Source organism: Saccopteryx leptura, chromosome 2, assembly GCF_036850995.1.
Source record: "Saccopteryx leptura isolate mSacLep1 chromosome 2, mSacLep1_pri_phased_curated, whole genome shotgun sequence".
Lineage (NCBI taxonomy): Eukaryota > Metazoa > Chordata > Mammalia > Chiroptera > Emballonuridae > Saccopteryx > Saccopteryx leptura.
Window position 1 is genome coordinate 40799001 of NC_089504.1, and position 17101 is coordinate 40816101.

Here is a 17101-nt window from a genome sequence, read left to right on the forward strand (position 1 = left end):
CCTCCTTGGAAAGATTCGTGAGGCCAGGAGATGCAGGAATGCTGGATGCTGGTGGGCCCAGGAATGGAAGAACCCTTGGCTGGGCTGGGTCAAGCAGGAAGACCACTAGAAAGGCCACATCTGGTCCTCTGGGCATGGTGTTTCAGAGTTCAGTGGCTGAGCCTGTCAACTGGGTTACCAAAAATGGGGCACAGATGTGCAGAAGTACAAGAGCTCCAAACCTCGGTGTCTGTACGGGGCTCAGAGGTGCCTGGCTGGACCGTGAAGGTGGTTGTCTCCAGCCACAAATAGCCTCATCCATTTCCAGTGCTCCAAACATATGATCATGTGCCGTGTGCACTGGCATGATGTGACCAAAGGGACGCGGAGCACTGTTCAAGGCACTAGGGTGGGGGAGGTGCGTGGGCAGACAAAGTGCTGAGAGGAGCTGGCGTTCCACCTTCCCATCGGCCCATGCAGAGTTCCTGAACTAAAGAAGGTCCTCATGTACAGGGAAACAAGATACCTAACAGCAAGGCTGTCCACAGCATACACCAACCCTCTTCTTTTTTTTACTTTAATGGCTTCAGTTCAACCTTTGGAGACCCACACAAATAATTAGGCCAATCAAAAGTGGGGCACACAGAAAAGCTGGAGCAGCCAGATCTCTTCAGCCTGGGTCATTATAACTGGTGCTAGAACAAAAGCTGTGGGAAGTAAACCAAGCTGGGACAGCCAAAGATGCAGGTTTATTCCAACACCAATCTGTCTCGTCTAGTTGAAAACAAGGGATGGCTATTATCTGGGGAAGCACAGGGACCCATCCCTCCCACTGCTGACCGGGTTTATTCACCCTGAGCTCAAAGGGCTCGGATAAAGGCTGCTGGAAATCTGAATGAGAGACCCCTGGCCCATCCGATAGCAGCACCAGCCACCCTGAAGGACAGTGTTGCCTGTTCTTTGGCCACCCCTGAGATGTGAAAACCTGAGACTTAAAAAAAGCACAGGACCTGAATAGTGATGGCACAGCGGATAGAGTGTCAACCTCGGATGCTGAGGTTCCAGGTTCGAAACCCCGAGTTTGCCAGCTTGAGTGCAGGTGAGGGGTCACCTGCTTGAGCCCAAAGGTTGCTGGCTTGAAGCCCAAGGTCACTGGCTTGAGCAAGGGGTCACTGGCTCGGCTGGATAGTCAAGTCACATATGAGAAGCAATCAGTGAAAAACTACGATGCCAAAACTATGAGCTCATACTTCTCATCTCTTTCCCTTCCTCTCTCTCTTCCTCTTGCCTGTTTCTCTCTCTCATGTGCAAAAAGTAAATAAGTAAGAAAGCAAGTAAATAAATAAATAAAAGAGCCATAAGGCGAGTGGTCCTTCCCTTAAGTTTGGGATGAATTTAAGAAAGAAAGGTTGGAGGAGGAAGAGAAGGAAAAGGTGAAAGAACTTATTTACTCAGCAGGTGGTGGAGCCCTGAGAATCACTTCAGTTTCTCCCTTTGGCCACTGGCAGAAGAGGGGGAATAGGGCAGAGAAGGGGCATGGAACTGAGCGCCTCCTATTGGCCACCTTGGTGAAGGGAAAAGGAGAGGAAGACACCCTGAAGCTCTGCTGGGTTGGAGGAGGAGACCAAGAGAAGAGGGCCGCTTCCACCAGAGTCCTCTAAGACAGACAGAGACGAGTCTGAATCTCCTGTCCAACAGCAGTCACCCTGGGGTCACGCCAGGGTTTGAGCAGGGCTGGTTCTATGGAGGCTATAATGGGTGAAGGTGATTTTGATCCTTTGAAGAGCTCACCTTCCTTCTTTCCTTTTTCTTTTGTATAAATGTTTACTGGGTACCTGGGTGTGATGAGATTATACCAGATGACAATGATAATCAGCAGCTTTAATTTTAGCAGCCCGCCACTGATTGTCATTGGCATCAAGCCTCATAATGTCAGGCATGCTGTAGGCCCTCAACTCTCATCCCTCGGAATCCCATCGACTCTCCTTCCATTACTCTTTCCCCATCCCATGCACCCAACTTAAACTTAAGGTCTCATCAGTCTCATGTCTCATCCCTTTCAGGCCCGAAGTGCAAATTAGCTAGATGACAAACCGCTCTTTCTCAGGAGAGAGGGCTACTTCCATAAGGTCACAAATAACGAGGACCTGCTGGATTGTTTCCTTTCTACATCTTCACTGTCCTTACTGTGGAAAGGCCCTTCAATGCTGTGCTTCAGGATCTCCCACTAGTCCCCTTGACTGAAGTCACTTTCAGTCACTTTTGCGGGGCACTGACTGTGTGCTAGTATTCATGCTCTCTTCTGAATGCTTGAGATAGAGAGAGAAATAAGTAAAATGCTAGTGCATCTCGTGGGAAGCTTGGTCCATTACAGGAGGAAGGTATAGGTACAAGCATTTAAAATACAGTATGGTAAATGTTAGAATGAACACACTTCTAAAAGGTGATGAAAATACACAAAAGAAAGCAATTAGATCTGTGTGAGCTGGGCACACAGATGAGTAGCAACTATCTAGGTAGACAAGGTATGGCGTGTCAGGCACAGGGTACAGAAAAAACAATGGGTTGGGACTGCCTAAGAATAGGGCATAATCTGGTAAAGGTAATTCTCTGTGGGTACAGCGAGAGGGGCAGTGACAAAAGTGGAGGAGAAGTGGCTCGATATAAGAAAGGAGTTGGACATTGGTTCAAAGACCCGACACCATTCTGTGGATCATGGGTCTCATTCTGTAAGCAGGAGTCATTCAAGATGTTTTCTAAAGCTTTAGGATATAAATCATATACCATATAACTGACTCTTTTAAAGTATACAATTTAATGGTTTTTAGTATATTCACAGAGTTGTGCAACTATCACCACAGTCTAATTTAGACCATTTTCATCATCCCCAAAGGAAACTCTGTGCCCATGAGGCAGCTACTCCCCGTTCTTCACCACCACGACCCTACCTATCAGAAATCTACTTTCTGTCTCTATGGATTGGTCCATTCAGCATTTCATATAAACACAATCATAAGATATGTGGATGTTTTTAGACTGCCTTCTCTTAGCATAGTGTTTTAAGGTTCATCCCTGCTGAAGCATGTACCAATGCCTCATTCTTTTTTGTTGCCAAATAACAGCCTGTTGTCCGGGTATACCTTCTGTTGATCCACTCATAAGCTGACGGACATTGGGGTTGTTTCCACTTTCTGGCTAGTGTGAAAAATGCTGTGTAAACTTCATGTATAAGTTTTTGTGTGGACATGTCTTTCCATTCCTTTGGGTACAGTCTGAGCAGTAGAAATGCTGAGTCATATGGTAACCTGCATTGAATACTTTGAGAAATGGCTCAACTGTTTTCCAAAGCATCTGATCCATTTTATATTTTGTATCACAGTAATTACATTGCAATGTAATGTTCTGGAGAAATGTTCCAATTTCTCCAAAATCGCCATCAACACAATATAATCTGTCTTTTTTATTATGGCCTTGCTAGCGGACACGAAATGATCTCATTGTGTTTTTAATTTGTAGAGATGCCTAACGATGAGTGATAGAGAGAACCTTTTCATATTATTCATCAAAAAATTTTAAGCAAGAGCTGTTTTGTAATAAATCTGGGGGTGAGTTGGACAGGAAAGAAACTAGAGGATGTTATAATAATTCAAGGGAGGGTTAATGAGATCCTGAACCAGGGGAAAAAATGAGAATGGTAATAAATGAAGAGATTTGGGAGTTCTTTCAGAGGCAGAACCCGTAGGACTTAATGGAAGACTGGCGTGTGGCACAGCGGGGAGTCGGGAGAAAGAAAAGGCAAGGACAGTGCCATGGTTTCCAGTCTGGGAAGCCAGGAAGATGGTGACGCCATGAACCCAGCTAGAGAAGGAGCGGGGAGAAGTAGCAAGGGAGGGGAGACCATGAGTTTAGTTTAGGAATATTAAGTTTGAGGTACCTTGGAGAGATCCATATGGGTGGAGGTCTTGAATAGGTAACCGGAGAAGCAATTGTGGGGCTCCAGAGAAAGACATGGGTATAGCTTTAGGGATACCAACACACGGGTAGGTGACAGTTGAGTGCATACATATTAAATGCATATATATTAAAGGATTTTGCAAATTAAGAAGCTTTAGCAGGAATCGTTTCAGTGGCAAGCAGAAGGTTAAAAGGTAGATTAAAGTGATCCAAAGAAGAAATAAGAGTCAATGAAGAGAAGGGGGCAGGCGGAGATTGCTTCCTATTTCCATGGAAATTCTTCCCACAGTGCCCATTAGACACATGGATGCCTAGGAGCACTGAGAGGATTCTCAGCCCTTCAGAGAGGGACGCAGTGCCCAAAGGGTGAAAGAGGCAGGATGAGCACAGCTCTCCTGCTCCCTGAGAGGACTCTCAGCCCTTCAGAGAGGGACGCAGTGCCCAAAGGGTGAAAGAGGCAGGATGAGCACAGCTCTCCTGCTCCCTGAGAGGACTCTCAGCCCTTCAGAGAGGGACGCAGTGCCCAAAGGGTGAAAGAGGCAGGATGAGCACAGCTCTCCTGCTCCCTGAGAGGACTCTCAGCCCTTCAGAGAGGGATGCAGTGCCCCAAGGGTGAAAGAGGCAGGATGAGCACAGCTCTCCTGCTCCCTGAGAGGACTCTCAGCCCTTCAGAGAGGGACGTAGTGCCCAAAGGGTGAAAGAGGCAGGATGAGCACAGCTCTCCTGCTCCCTGAGAGGACTCTCAGCCCTTCAGAGAGGGACGCAGTGCCCAAAGGGTGAAAGAGGCAGGATGAGCACAGCTCTCCTGCTCCGCAAGTTGCCCTGGCAACAGAAAGCTACCACTTGCAAAAGAACCAAGACTTCTGGCCTTGAACCATGTCTCCACTTCCTCATTCTGATTACGCTTTTAAGAAAGTGAAAAATGCGAAAAACAAAAGGGTAATGCTTAAAAAAAAAATGTACTTCCTTTTTAAGAATCTGTGATGGGTACACAGACTTTGACAAAAAAAGGGCATGAGATAAAATAGATCCTAACCATCCAGTGACAAATTGTATATTCTTCAGTTCTAGAAAGAGTTCATTGCGAGGTACCAGGAAGTTTGGATTGTAACTACTTAGCTAGAGCATCTGGGTTGAAGTGTTCAAAGAACTAGAGCCTAGAGGTATTTTCTATTTACCTCTGCAGATGCAAGTTCCCCCCTTCTCCGTTCAGTTCTGGGTCCAGGGAGGCTGCTCATAGTGACTGAATGAAAAGTTTCCTTTGTCAATGACTTCTAGCTTGGTTTGGCAAACAGGTAGCACCAACAAGGAAGGAGACTGAGATCAACCTTACCTCCTCGCTGCCCGGTTACCATGAGTTGGCCAAGTCCCCCCCCTACTGAGGGTTCAGCTCATGTTAAGTGGTTCTCTCCGTGAAGCTATCCTTTCCAGGTTCCCCAAGGCACTCCCCTTGCCGCCCCCTAAGTCTAAGGGTGGTGGGAGCTCCTTTCTATCACTAGTCCTAGGGTGTTACCCCATCGCTTGTTTTCTTACCCCCACAAGGGGTAAATATGCAATGCAGCTCTCACGGAGCCCTCACAAAGCCATCCTGGACTTCACGCCCACAGGAACACTAGCACCCTCTCTGCCCCTCCCGGCCCCCTGGAAATGCTAAGAACCGAGGAGCCGGAGCAACATGGCTGCCAATGGAGCAACACTGGAGGGAGAACCAGAAAGGTCCTCCAGGTTGACTTTCAAAAGCTACTGAGTCACTGCTTGGAAACTGAGGAAGACAAATGCAGCTCAAGAACCACAGGAACATGAGAAGCGCTGCCCTAGGGCCCTGGTTGGCAAATGGCGGTTCGCGAGCCACATGCGGCTCTTTGGCCCCTTGAGTGCGGCTCTTTCACAAAATACCACGTGCAGGTGCTACCTCGATAAGGAATGTACCTACCTACATAGTTTAAGTTTAAAAAATTTGGCTCTCAAAAGAAATTTCAATCGTTGTACTGTTGATATTTGGCTCTGTTGACTAATGAGTTTGCCGACCACTGCCCTAGGAGGTAGAGGTCAAGGTGACTGGCAACCCTAGATGAGAAGTGTAGGGAAGAAGGCAGGAATGCCCTCCCTACTCCAAAGTGTTTTTTATTTTGTGTGTGTGTGTGTTACAGAGACAGAGAGAGGGACAGACAAGACAGGAAGGGAGAGAGATGAGAAACATCAATTCTTTGTTGCAGCTCCTTAGTTGTTCATTGACTGCTTTCTCATATGTGCCTTGACTGGGAGGCTACAGCAGAGCAAGTGACTCCTTGCTCAAGCCAGCAACCTTGGGCTTCAAGCCAGCGACCATGGGGTCATGTCTATAATCCCAGTCTCAAGCCAGTGACCCTGCACTCAAGCTGGTGAGACTGCGCTCAAGCCAGATAGATAAGCCTGGGTCCTCTGCATCCCAATTTGATGCTCTGCCCACTGCGCCACTGCCTAGTCAGGCTGTTTTTTTTTATTTTTGTTTTTGTTTTTTAATTTAACTCATTCCTCTGTTCCCCTGGAAAAAGTAACAGCTTAGAAAAGATGGACAACCATGGGCCTTGTAGGCCGAGTCCTATATGGGCTCAGCAAAATTTTAGGACTCAAACAAAAAAATTCCCTCCCTAAGAAGCTACTGTCTGAGAATTAGAATCCCCCACCTGTAGGTCTGGATAGGATGGGCGCAGCCTTCTGAAACCAGGTTGTACCCCAGGACTAAATGAGATAAAGCAGGGGGGGCCACACTGCTGACCCAAAGAGTCAACTGGCGTGCAGCTTCCTTATCCTCTCCAAGGAAAGCCCCTCTGGTCCTTTGTCTACACTCTCTCTCCCAAGGCAGCCTGCGAAGATCCACACGGAACTGAGGTGCCTTTAGAAGTGAACGGCCTACCCTATGTTTCTGAAACAACCAATTCTACTTGAATTTCCCTATCAAAATATCAGGGGGAAAATGTTACTAACACTCTCTCCTCCAGGGAAGACCAGACCTTTTAGCCGGTGTCTCACTCAGACCTAGTTTCATCACTGCAGCGGCATTAACATCGCGCCACAGGCTTGCCTAGTAACTGCGTCCGTGCTGACTGGAAAGGAAACACACATTTCAGGACAGACCTCGCCAGTTCTGTATTTACTGCCATCTCACGAGAGCCAGAGGTTCCTCATCGGCATTATAGGAACTTTGGCCATACTGAAAACAATTTACACACGTGAGAAAACCTAAGCTAAACCTAAGAAGGTGAGGTAATAATACTCAATTACTGGGAAATACAAGTTAATAGAAAAAGAATCAATTCAAGGTTGTTTTGGGAAATATTTCCATTTGTTTTTTAAACAACATTTTGCAATGATATGAGGCAGGAGGGAGGCTTTGAGGGGCTCAAAGATGGTTGGGAGAGACTAACGGACCTGCTCTCAACACTGGCCTCATAAGGGAGTCCTGTCCATGAGCTATGTCCTGGCCTCTCTTCTGGAGCACCAGCTGGGCGGAGGTGGAGTCTCTCTAGCATCCTGTACCCAAGGCTGAATCCAAACCCAGAATCCTGGTGCAGCAGTGTCTAGATGTGGTCCCATATAATCAGCATGGAGGTGTGGGCTAAGCCTGGACCACCAAACTGGCAGCCCTCAGCCTGGGAGGGACCTGGGCTCAGGGTGTGGAGAGGCAGCCGAGTCGGGCAGGGAGCCTGTGAACGGGACAGCCTCCACCATGCAGTGGAAACCAACACCAGCAAGGAGAGGGAACAAAGCAAGAGGGGAAACCAGATGTTGAAGGGTCAGGGGAAGCCGCAACTCCACAGAGTTCCCTCCTGTGACATCGGCTCAAAGGATTGGTTAGGGGAGTGGCTGACCGAGACAGGAAGAATAATAAGATTTGTGACATGGCTGTGAATTTCCAAGAGGAAGCGTGAACAGCTCTCAGGGATTGTCACTACCCCTGAGAGTCATAAGTAGAGTCTGCGGCTCCTAGGGAGGGGTAAAAGAATAGCCACGCCTTTAGCTACGGGAGTTCCTAAGGCTGGCTGGAGGGCAGGATCGTTAGTTACCCTAGTTTACCAAACCCTAAAGATTACATACAGCGCTTTCTTGGAAATAGGCAAAAATACCTTCTATTTATAACACATGGATACAGCACAGAGATCATCAAGCCAGATTTTAAATTATGACTATATAATAAAAACTACAGATCTATGAGCTCAAATACCGCATGTAGTTTGCTTTTACGATACGCATTGCCTCCTTTACCTAAGACCATCTGGAAATTGATTAATTTACCTAAGTGAGCAAAAATGCCCGTTCAATACACACTAAAGAAATACTTTACAACCGAGAACCGGCCAGAAGTTCAGAGTGTGGGGGGAGACATGCATACAGGGTTTTGTTTTTCTGGAGAATGCCTGGATGGAAAATCACCTATTTTATGTGATTTCGTTCTGTTGTGAAAGGTTGAGGCTGCTGCCAAATGCACTTTCAGATCTCTGTTCTTGCTTAATCGCAGCTATCTGAGGAGCCAGATGCCAAAAGTGTAACCCAGAACAGTTCTTGAAATTACCTTTGTGAATAAAAACAAAAGTTCAAAAAGTCAAAAGAGCTGGCTTGAACTCAGGGGAAAGAGAACAAATGTAGCAGCAAAAAAAAGAAAAAAAGAAAAAGAAATCTGAGCATGCTTTTGTGCCCCGTGAGGACCAGCAGAGGAGCTGGGGACAGTGGGGGGAGGGGACCGAAAGGCCTCAGGCATCAGATTCACCTCAACCACTTAGGTCCCAATGGCTGCGTTCAGCTTAGTATAACTGTGTCACTTTAAACCATCAGTTCAAACACTGTCTTTCCGTCTTGCACGTCTGGATTTGCTGATGGTGCAGCATGAATTCATCCACATACGTTCACTGTGCTGACCGAGAATGAAAGAAATTCCTCTTCATATCCTTCCTAGTCTGCATCTTGGTTTGGTTATGAGAGAGCGAGCCAACTGAATGATCGTGCATACAGTGGTCTAATACTGTTGCACCAATGTTTCAGCAGAGCTCAGCAGCTGTGTGCCATGAACACACAGAATTCCACAAATTATTAACTCAGCCGAAGTAAGAAAGAGAGCTGGAAAGGGGAGTTGCTGTTCCATAGGTCTTGAGTTTTGGTTTTACAAGCTGAAAAAGTTCTGAAGATTTGTTGCACAACAAGGTCCTTATAACTCACACTACTGTGTTGTACACTTAAAGGTGGTCAATTTTATACTGTGCTTTTTACCACAATAAAAATAAATTTACCTTTTCAAGTTAAAGGAAAACAAAAAAGAATGAATTATTCATTCCATGTCCTTGCACTTGGCTACAACCACAGAGTACTGCACTATTTAAATCTAATTTCCTGGAGTGAGAGAGGAAAACACATGCATGCTAGCTAAAAAGGGTTAATTAAGAATCTGCTAAAAGTTCCAAGCATAACCAATAAAGGGAAAAATTTAGAGTTGGATTTCTTTGAAATAATCCACTATGCCAATACTTACATGGCAATTCCAGGGTTTTTACTTTAAATCTTAAGAGGGTTACCTTTCAAACGAGCGATTCAAAGCTACTAAAGTGACGACCCGGGAGCAGGCCGAGGTGGGGTGATGTCCACTCCTGCAGTAAGTGAGACTCAGTTCACCTCTGCCCAGGCCTGCCTTCTGCAGGCGGTAAAAGTCATACATAACATCATTTCTCAGTTGCCCGATGGCACTAATGTGATTATATGTTTTATTTTATTTTTACCTAGCTTACAGAAGTTTAGATTCAACTGGTGATTCTGTATTAGTTTGCTAAGCCTGCTGTAACACAATAGGGTGGCTTAAAACATCAGAAACTTCTGGTCTCATAGTTCTAGAAGCCGGAAGTCCAAAATCAAGGTGTTGATGGCCTTGGTTCCTCGTAAAGGCCCTGAGGAAGCACCACTTCAATCCTCCACCTTCGAAAGGCATTCTTCCTGTGTTTCCGTCTGCACATGGCCTTCTTACAGGGCCACCAGTCATAGGGGCCCACCTTACTCCGGAATGATCTCATCTTAACAAACTATATCTATAATGACCCTATTTTCCTCGTATTTTGAGGTAAAGGGGGTTAGGACTTCAACATAGCTACATAGCTCTTTTGGGGTGATGGAGACGAGCAGCATCAGCTGGGAATTTGTTTAAAATGCAAATTCTCAGGCTCCACCCTAGACCCACTGAGTCAGAACTCTGTAAGTGCAAGCAATTAATATTGTGTGTTGCAACAAGCCTTTCAAGTGATTCTGGTGCATGCTCAAGTTTGAGAACCATTTTTAAATTATACTTACATTTAAAAAGTTATTCTGAAGTGCTAAGTGTGAATCTTGACCTTCCATAGGAATTACTGGCCTTTTGGGGCTATCTCTGTATCTACCCACGTTGCTTCTCCAACAGCAGTGAGCAACTAATACTTATTGTTTACATAAGTAAATAAATACTTATTGCTATAGCAGGCTAGAATCTGGAGGTCAGTACAGGCCACATGGAGCCCTCAGACAGGTTTTATTTTGTCTGTCCATGAATACTATGAATTAATTGCCAAAATTAAAAACCTAGATTACAGAGTTTTCTTGAAAAATCTGTACAATCTGGCCATCATTGGACCCAGTATTCTACACAACAACAATCAACTGATTGGTGGCTGCCTCTTTCAGGAGGGGCATAAAGTTCCAGTTAGCCACAGTCCTCACCATCCCTTGATGCCTCCCTAGCACTGAGACTTTATGCAGTGCAACCTCTCTCATTTACATCACCCACCTCACCCCTGAAAACATTTCGATCTAAACCACGCTGGAGAAAAGGAAGATTATAGAAAAATGCATCACTCTCCACAGCCTGAAATTCTTATTTGGAAATGGAATTTCAGAAGCCAGTGCCTCTGATTAGCACCAGCTCTGAGTTCTGAGAGTTTAGCTTCACTTTTTATCAGGGAACAGAGCAAGTTATAAAATGACTACAGCACTGAAGATCAAAGTTTTGAAATGCCTTGCCTGTGCGACAGTGCGTGGGTGAGCTATGACACGGTAAAGAGAGATTTTGTATTGGCATGACTTTAGGAACAATGGGATGTGGAAGACATGAGATCGTGATTTTGAGACATCACACATGCCTCCGTCGTGTATATGCTGTGCTGAGCTCCAACAGCAGATCAGCTGTGAAGAGATTATTGCCCAGGGAAGCAACTGAGGGGAGGGAGTGATTTTTTAAAACTACTTTCCGGGCTTACATAAAATTTAAAGGGCAGATCCTGGACTAGCTATCGCAAGTATGCCTTTAATGTAGATACCAAATAGTTTTTGTACAAAAAAACAGAAATGGTAACATTTCTGTACCTCACCCAGGACACTGGGAGCGATTCAAGAAAAATGAGCAGAGTGGTGATTTGGGGTCTCTATCTCAGCATTAGAGATGGGCCTGGAGTTCAGAGGTGAGAACTCACACATAACGGTGGAGATGAGCACAACTTTTCAATGAGGGCACAAGCTTCATTAGGAAGCCCTAGGAAGCTATATTTGCCACGAAGTCCATCCCAAAGCAACAAATCAGAAAAATACATCTACTCAAAGATTACTGAGCCAGAAGATACAGACAAATGGTCACCATAACATCATAGGGCTATTTCTTTCCTTTCTTTTTTTTTAAGTGAGAAAGAGAGAGAGAGAGAGAGAGAGAGAGAGAAAGAAAGAGATGAGAAGCATCAACTCATAGTTGTGCCACTTTAGTTGTTCACCGATTGCTTCTCATATGTGCCTTGACTGGGGGGCTCCAGCTGAGCCAATAACCCCTTGCTCAAGCCAGTGACCTTGGGCTCAAGCCAGCAACCTTGGGCTTCAAGCCAGTGACCACGGTATCATGTCTATGATCCCATGCTGAAGTCGGCAACCCCATGCTCAAGCTGGTGAGCCTGTGCTGAGCCTGTGGTCACGCTGGCGACCTTGGGGTTTCAAACCTGAGACCTCAGCATCTTAGGTCAATGCTCTATGCACTGCACCTCCACTGGTCAGGTTCATAGGGCTATTTCTGACAAATTCTTAAATTTTATTCTCTCCTTAACTACCACTGTACTTTAGCATTTTTAAGAAAAAAAAAGAGGAAATGTAATGGGTCGCTGATGACTAAATCTTCTTTAAAAGCTGTTAGAATTTAGAATTATAGATGGAAATGGTGTTTTACAGAAAGTAATATCATCAGGTGACCTGACAATAAATTCCTAACTGGGCAGGTCATGGTGCACAGTCATGCTCAAGACCTATAACTTTTTTTTTTTTTTTTTTGTATTTTTCTGAAGCTGGAAACGGGGATAGACAGTCAGACAGACTCCCACATGCGCCCGACCGGGATCGACCTGGCACGCCCACCAGGGGGCGACGCTCTGCCCACCAGGGGGCGATGCTTTGCCCTACAGAGGCATCGCTCTGTCGCGACCAGAGCCACTCTAGCGCCTGGGGCAGAGGCCAAGGAGCCATCCCCAGCGCCCGGGCCATCTTTGCTCCAATGGAGCCTCACTGCGGGAGGGGAAGAGAGAGACAGAGAGGAAGGAGAGGGGGAGGGGTGGAGAAGCAGATGGGCACTTCTCCTGTGTGCCCTGGCTGGGAATCGAACCCGGGACTTCTGCATGCCAGGCCGACGCTCTACCACTGAGCCAACCGGCCAGGGCCCTATAACTTTTTTTTAAGATTTTTTTCTTAATTTTAGAGAGAGGAGAGAGAGAAAAGGGGATGGGGAGCAGGCAGCATCACTTTGTAATAGTTGTTTCTTGTGTGTGCCTTGACCAGATAAACCCGGGGTTTCGAACCAGTGACCTCAGAGTTCCAGGTTGATGCTTTATCTATTGTGCCACCACAGGCCAGGCAGAACTTTAACTTTTTAGTAAAAGGTTTATCTTTGCCTTTAATTTTTTTAAAAAAAAATATTTATTCATTTGAGAGAGAGAGATGGAAACATCAATTTGTTTTTCCACTTATACATGTATTCATGATTCTTGCATGTGCCCTGACAGGGGATAGAACCTGCAACATTGGTGTATCAGGATGACTCTCCAACCAACTGAGCTACCCAGCCAGGAAAATCTTTGTTTTAAGCAAATCCTGTCTATTGCTTTTATTCATCTAGGTTAACATAGCTTTGAGATAAGTGTAACTGCCCACAGAGCGGACATAGTCTTCCTTCAGGAAAGGACTAACCTCTCCTGTTACTTCTGATAGCTGCTCTTGGTAAGTCCGCTCAACTTTTATTCAAGGTCCCCACAATGAACTGTGTAATACTGTGAGCCACTATGCACCTACTAGAAAGGTTACAATTAAAAACAAACAGGAAAAACCGAGGGCTGGTGGCACAACTGGAACTCTCATCCTTTGCTGGAGGGACTGAAAAATGGTGCAGGTACTTTAGAAAACAGTTTGCCTGGGTCTTATATTAAGCTACCCAGCTCAGTTGATTAGCACATCATCCTGACGTGCCAAGGTTGTGGGTCTGATCCCATCAGAGCACATACAAGAGTCAACCAATGAAGGAATAAATAAGTGGAACAACAAATCGATGTTTCCCTCTCTCTCCCCCCTCTTCTCTCCTAAAATCAAATTCCAGCATCAAATTTATTGTATGATAATTTAAAAATTAAAAATATCAAATGGTTAAAATAATTGTATGCTACCCAATTTATGCATTGGACAAATGTGCCTAATGGAATGATGTCAGCTAACAAAAGCTGGATCCAGAATATGCACTCACAGGTGGGAGTGAGGAAGGCAGCAACTCAAGTCATCGTGTGTACAGTCTGGTATGTAAAGAAGGGAAGGGACATTCTTGAGTCACTGGGCACAACATGGTAATTCTTTGAAAAGGCACAACAGTTGTGGGCTGTAATATTTCTTTCCCAGGAACTTTGTATTCGTGGTCTCTTAAAATAGTCTTAAGGGAGGAAATATAGGCTTAGAGATGGCAAAGAATTGACATCAATTATTATTATTTTTAATATTTATTTTTCCGAAGTGAGAAGCAGGGGGCGGCAGACAGACAGACTTCTGCATGTGCCCAACAGGGATCCACCCGGCATGCCCACCAGGGGGTGATGCTCTGTCCATCTGGGGCGTTGCTCTGTTGTGGCCTGAGGCGGAGGCCATGAAGCCATCCTCAGCACTCGGGCCAACTTTGCTCCCATGGAGCCTTGGCTGTGGGAGAGGAAGAGAGAGACAGAGAGGAAGGAGAGGGGGAGGGGTGGAGAAGCAGATGGGTGCTTCTCCTGTGTGCCCTGGCCAGAAATCGAACCCAACACTTCTACACACTGGGTTGATGCTCTACTGCTGAGTCAACCGGCCAGGGCCAAGGATTTATCCCAATTCTGATCTTGGTTCTGTCTGGCTCCCAGTGGCCACATAAAGTCACAGCATGAATTACACCACAATTCCTCTCTTTTCTCTGCTGTACTTCGAGTCCGGCCCTTTGTCCTCTAAGCTCTTCAAGTCCTGCTCTTCTAAAGCAGTGATTGGGGGAGGGGAGGCTATTTTGCTCTTAATGAACATGTGGCAATGTCTGGAGACATACTTGGTTGTCACAGGTGGAGGGGAGAATGCTACAAGCATCTGGTAGGCAGAAGCCAGAGATGCTACTGAGCATCCTACAATGTATAGGATGCCTCCTGAAAAGTAATTACCCAGCCCCAAATGTCACCAGGGCCAAGGTTGAGAACTTCCTAGTTTAAAGGAATGAAGAAAGGAAATATGTAGTATATCCATGAGCCAGACACAGGGCTGGGTATTTTTAAATTCTTATCTCCTTAGGACCCTTTTGGGGTAGGTATTGACCCCAATTTACAGTTAAAAAAGTTGTTGCTCAGACCCATAAAGCAATGTGCCCATACCCCCATAATGAGACAAGAAGCTGTGGGTCCCCAGACTGCTGTGATTACAAAGCCCAAAGTTCCGGCCATGTGGTGCCCTGCGGTGGGCTGGACCCTCCCTTAACCTCCCTCACTTCCATCTCCTCTGGTCTCAAAAGGCACCTCTTAGTCCTAAGAGATCTGAAAACAAGGGGAGCTATTCGGTTGGCAGAATGGAAACCCTGAATTCTAGAGGCTCTCAGGAAATGAGCAGGGCCTGACATCACCAAGAACTTCCCACGATTGGTTGGTCACCAGTCTCCTTTTGTAACACCTATCCCTCCTTCCTAAGGACACTAATGTCTCTCCACCCTCCAAACAGCCCAGAGACATTCCCAGCCAATCTCTTTCTCCCATCAGCTTGTGTTGCTGGACTAGTCGCAGGAGGGGGACACTCAGACAGCAGCTGGGACAGGGAGATAGTCACAGTACAGCGTGCTCCAATCAGTTTCCCACAATAACATCCGATGGGCAGGGTGTGCCTCAAAAACTAAGCACACTGCTTTAAAAACAAGTTTCATAATCACCTCTGAGTGATTCTGGTTCAATTTTATTCTTTCATATAATGAGTGCTGATAGTTCCAAATGGGGTGTGTGTGTCTCAATAAGAGTAGAAGAGAGAAAAAAAGAGTAAAAAGAAATAGAGAAGGACATAGGCTTAAAAGCTTAACACAAAGCTCAAAAAACAGGTAACCTCATCACAAGCGAAGAAAAACCCTAAGACTGGGGGACCCTCTTATAAATCAGGCAGGAGCATGTGAATGGTCTTCAAAGTTACTCCAGATAACTGCAGCTAGGCCTCTGGGTAGGCAACACACCCTCGATCTTGAATGTTGGCAAAGCCGAGTCAACTCCTGACCAGGCTCCCGGTCTGGCCACGGAGCTAGCTACCCCACCTTCACCCTGTCCCCTGCCTCCCCTTCCAGGCTGGCCACAGCCACGCAGACAGCACTCACAGTTCCAAAATCAGGATGACGTCCGTCTTGTTCTCGTACACCTCATGCAGGGTGATGACGTTGGGGTGCTGGATCTCCTTCAGGATGCTGACCTCCCGCTCGATGTCCTCGCGGCTCACGCCCCGCCGGCTGGACTTCGTCCTCCTTTTCTTGATGAACTTGGCGGCATACTGCAGACCGGTGCTCTTCTCGCGGCATTTTTTCACGACTGCAAACTGCCCACTGAAGGGAGGAGACAGAAAGGGGCCCAGGTCATTGATACATTCTTTCTGTTCACTAAAAAACAAGATTTGAGCAAGGCTGTGTCATGAAGGGAGGGAAGGCAATGAAACTGTGAGTAGAAAAGACAGAAATTGTGGGCAATTCACACAGTAAACAGGGATATTTCTTACTACATTTCAGTTTCATTAAGCCAGTTTCTTTACAAACCCTGTTATAAGGGATAAAAATTGCCGTCATGAATTATGTTTTGTTAAATGGGTGATAATGCCTCCACTTCTGCGCCAGCCTCCTTCCCTCCCATTTCAGATTCGGGGACAGTGGGAAGGAACTCTTAGATCAGACCTTACTTCCGACAAGCTCTTTTCCTCTGTGTTTGAGAAAACAAGAAATGAAGACTAGGGTATTGATAGAAAAATATAGAGCCTTGACTCTGATGACATATTCACCCACTGAAATACCCAGAACAACAACCAAAAAAGCTACAAAAATTAGGGGATATTTTATCGCTTCATATTCATTTTTAAATATCCCTTAATTTTTGTGAGCAGTGTATTTTTTTCACACTTTGGGAACTGATAAGCCTTATGTACGAGACATCTGTTGATTGCTTCTCAAGAATCACCATCCCCCTCTTCCCTTTCCAATATCTATATCCAGGGATTTTTGTGGTCCTGGGAAGCTGACTCCACCCACAACTACAGATACAGATCATGTGACCTAGGCTGAGCCAATCAGTACACTATATTGTCTTGGCTCCAGTGATAGGCACATGACCTAAGTAAGAATTTCCAGAGAAGTTTAGACAAAGACTTGTTCTGAGACTCTTTTGATTCCCCGGAACTGCTGCCAGATATCTTGGGGCCATGCAGGCAGCCACACTTAGTTTAAAGCCAATCACCATCCCAGAGAGAAAGACCGTAGAAGGAAAGAAAATAGGTCTAAAGTTACACTGTGGAGTGGCTAGATCAACCCTAGCCTGAAGCCATCTGCCTTTAGATTCTTCAGCAACATCGGTCAATACATTCTTTTTACAGCTAAAACCAGTTCAATTTGTGTTTTCTATTTCGTGCCCAGGAAAACATCCTATCCATT

The 17101-nt window shown here is 45.8% G+C and overlaps 1 protein-coding gene across 5 annotated transcripts in view; it reads right to left on the reverse strand.

Annotated features, from left to right (window-relative positions):
• The window catches only part of DAPK1 (death associated protein kinase 1), a 192860-nt gene that overhangs the window by 78549 nt on the left and 97210 nt on the right, over window positions 1–17101 (reverse strand). For all 5 annotated transcript variants that reach the window (XM_066367854.1, XM_066367853.1, XM_066367850.1 and 2 more), the window contains exon 3: window positions 15788–16009. In XM_066367854.1, coding sequence (XP_066223951.1) covers window positions 15788–16009 — 222 coding nt within the window. The remainder of the gene's footprint in view (window positions 1–15787; window positions 16010–17101) is intronic.